Source organism: Piliocolobus tephrosceles, unplaced genomic scaffold, assembly GCF_002776525.5.
Source record: "Piliocolobus tephrosceles isolate RC106 unplaced genomic scaffold, ASM277652v3 unscaffolded_109, whole genome shotgun sequence".
Taxonomy (NCBI): Eukaryota; Metazoa; Chordata; class Mammalia; order Primates; family Cercopithecidae; genus Piliocolobus; species Piliocolobus tephrosceles.
This window is the reverse complement of record NW_022291976.1, coordinates 347232-349787: the sequence shown is the minus strand read 5'-3', so window position 1 is coordinate 349787 and position 2556 is coordinate 347232. Positions and strand designations below refer to the sequence as shown.

Here is a 2556-nt window from a genome sequence, read left to right as displayed (position 1 = left end):
AGCTGAGACCGCCAAAATTAACACAACAACCTACGTGACAGAGAAAAATCTCGCGAGAGAGGACTGCAGGGAGACGAGAGGAAGCAACATTCTCGCGACAAGAGGGGGTGTCGGCGGAAACTCGGAAATGGTCCCCTAGAAGACTCGGCCCCAGCCAGTGGGTGGGGCCAGAGTAAATCCGCCCCCTTCCGGTTTTTTCCCCGCCTCCCAACCGTGAGGTGTTGGGTTCGCGACGCGGGCAGCTGGGTTTTCCCGGTTCCCTTGGGCAGGTGCAGGGTCGGGTTCAAAGCCTCCGGAACGCGTTTTGGCCTGATTTGAGGAAGGGGGCGGGGAGGGACCTGCGGCTTGCGGCCCCGCCCCCTTCTCCGGCTTGCCGCCGACGGATAAGCCCTCCTCCTCCCTCGGCCGGCCCTGGGGCCGTGTCCCCCGGGTAACTCCAGCAGTGGCCTGGGCTTCTGCCTGCAGGTATCTGCGGCGAGGCCCCTAGGATACAGCCCGATTTGGCCCCATGGTGGGTTTCGGGGCCAACCGGCGGGCTGGCCGCCTGCCCTCTCTCGTGCTGGTGGTGCTACTGGTGGTGATCGTCGTCCTCGCCTTCAACTACTGGAGCATCTCCTCCCGCCACGTCCTGCTTCAAGAGGAGGTGGCCGAGCTGCAGGGCCAGGTCCAGCGCACCGAAGTGGCCCGCGGGCGGCTGGAAAAGCGCAATTCGGACCTCTTGCTATTGGTGGACACGCACAAGAAACAGATTGACCAGAAGGAGGCCGACTACGGCCGCCTCAACAGCCGGCTGCAGGCCAGAGAGGGCCTGGGGAAGAGATGCGAGGATGACAAGGTAAGGACGACCCCTTTCTCTTCAACCCCCATAGTTTCTTTTCTCTCCGGGGTCTGGGGCGGGATGTTAATCCGCTAGCGGTTGTCTTATCCCTTCCGGTATTGCAGTCCTGAAGGCTCCTTTCACCCCCAACAACCCTGTTTCTGTCAGACTTTTCCCGGTTTATCCGTGCCATGTTCTCTGGTCCCTGCCAGACAAAAATGACTGTAAATTCTGGTTCTCAAGAGTGGGCTGTGTACAGATGCTGCCTATTCTCTGAGCTCAGCTGGTGAGCTGTCAATAGTAATCATCTGGCCTATGTGGCCCCCTTAGCTTCAAAGACACACAAATCTGGCGACTGCCAGGTTTGGTGTGGTTATTGTCTCATTTTTATTCCGTGCACACTGATCAATATTAATTTCGTTATTTAAAGAACGAAGCCGCTTCTGACTCCTCTACCCTATGGTAGTCACCATATAGTTTTTCAGCTCTGTGACTTTTAAAATCTCTATAGGGTGATGTATTGAATAAATAATCAGCTATGGCTGCCTTTTTGTGATCAAAATGTTATGATAGATGGGCCCTCGAGCTATATGTGAGCCACACTTGTGTCTTGGACATAGTTGATCAATCATTATGTACTCAATTTGAATTGTTAATGGAATTAGCCAAAAGATTAGAATCTAAAAATAAATTTTAAGCAATGGAATGTCATGTCAGTGTCTTCATTGAAAGAAAATAGAATGAAATTTTGTATAGATAAGTAGCTATTAGGGTTGGTGTTTTATGCAGATGGAAAACTATACAAAGTTTTAAATATAAAAAGTTTAAAATTGAACTGTAATCATACTTGCTACTAAATAATCCTTGTTTTCATTAGCTCATTGGTAACTATATTAATAATTTATGACTTATGCAACTTCTGTAGGTATAGTAGAGTTATGAAAATTTCTGGGCAGGATAGTAGATGCCTTTCCTTCTATACACTTCTTTGGTAATCTTCACATTTTTGTGTGTAAGTGCCCATTATAATTACAAGTTTTACTTTGCATATGAAAATCACTTACGGTTAAGTCATTATAAACTCTCTGTGAGCTTCTAACTTTCCTGTTGACAGCCTCTACCTTGCTTTCTTATTTCATGAAGATTAAGGCCCTCAGCTAAGTGCTTCCCTGTAACCCCCTCCTCTTCACCATAATAACATAGACATGCTCTGATAAGGAATCAATAAATTTATATGCGCCACATGCTTAACTCTAAAGACTGAAAAACTCTCGGGCACAGTAGGTAGAAATCCATGAAAGTTTGCAGTATTAAAGTAAGGTCTTCCTACTTAGAATGGTTAAGCATTACAATTCACGTTCTTCTCTCTGGTCTCAAAGGAAAGTCTCTTGTAGTAATTAATACTCTTGATTCCATTCTTTCAGCCATTGGACTTTTTTTGTTTGTTTGTTTTGAGACAGAATTTTGTTCTTGTTGCCCAGGCAGGAGTGCAATGGCGTGATCTCAGCTCACTGCAACCTCCGCCTCCCAGGTTCAAGCGATTCTTCTGCCTCAGCCTCCCGAGTAGTTGGGATTATAGCCATGTGCTACCGTGTCTAGCTAATTTTGTATTTTTAGTAGAGACGGGGTTTCTTCATGTTGGTCAGGCAGGTCTTGAACTCCCAACCTCAAATGATCTGCCCACCTCAGCCTCCCAAAGTGCTGGGATTACAGGCATGAGCCACCATGCCTGGCTTTTT

At 47.7% G+C, this 2556-nt stretch overlaps 1 protein-coding gene across 2 annotated transcripts in view; it reads left to right on the top strand.

The window, feature by feature from the left end:
- The first annotated feature begins 214 nt into the window (after positions 1–214).
- LOC113219852 (protein CASC4) overlaps positions 215–2556 on the top strand; it is a 128584-nt gene continuing 126242 nt past the window's right edge. The window contains exon 1 of one of the 2 annotated variants that reach the window (XM_026447901.1): positions 215–835. In XM_026447901.1, the coding sequence (XP_026303686.1) occupies positions 509–835 (327 nt within the window). In that variant the 5' untranslated portion in view covers positions 215–508. The remainder of the gene's footprint in view (positions 836–2556) is intronic. The other variant, XM_026447900.1, reaches the window with a different exon arrangement.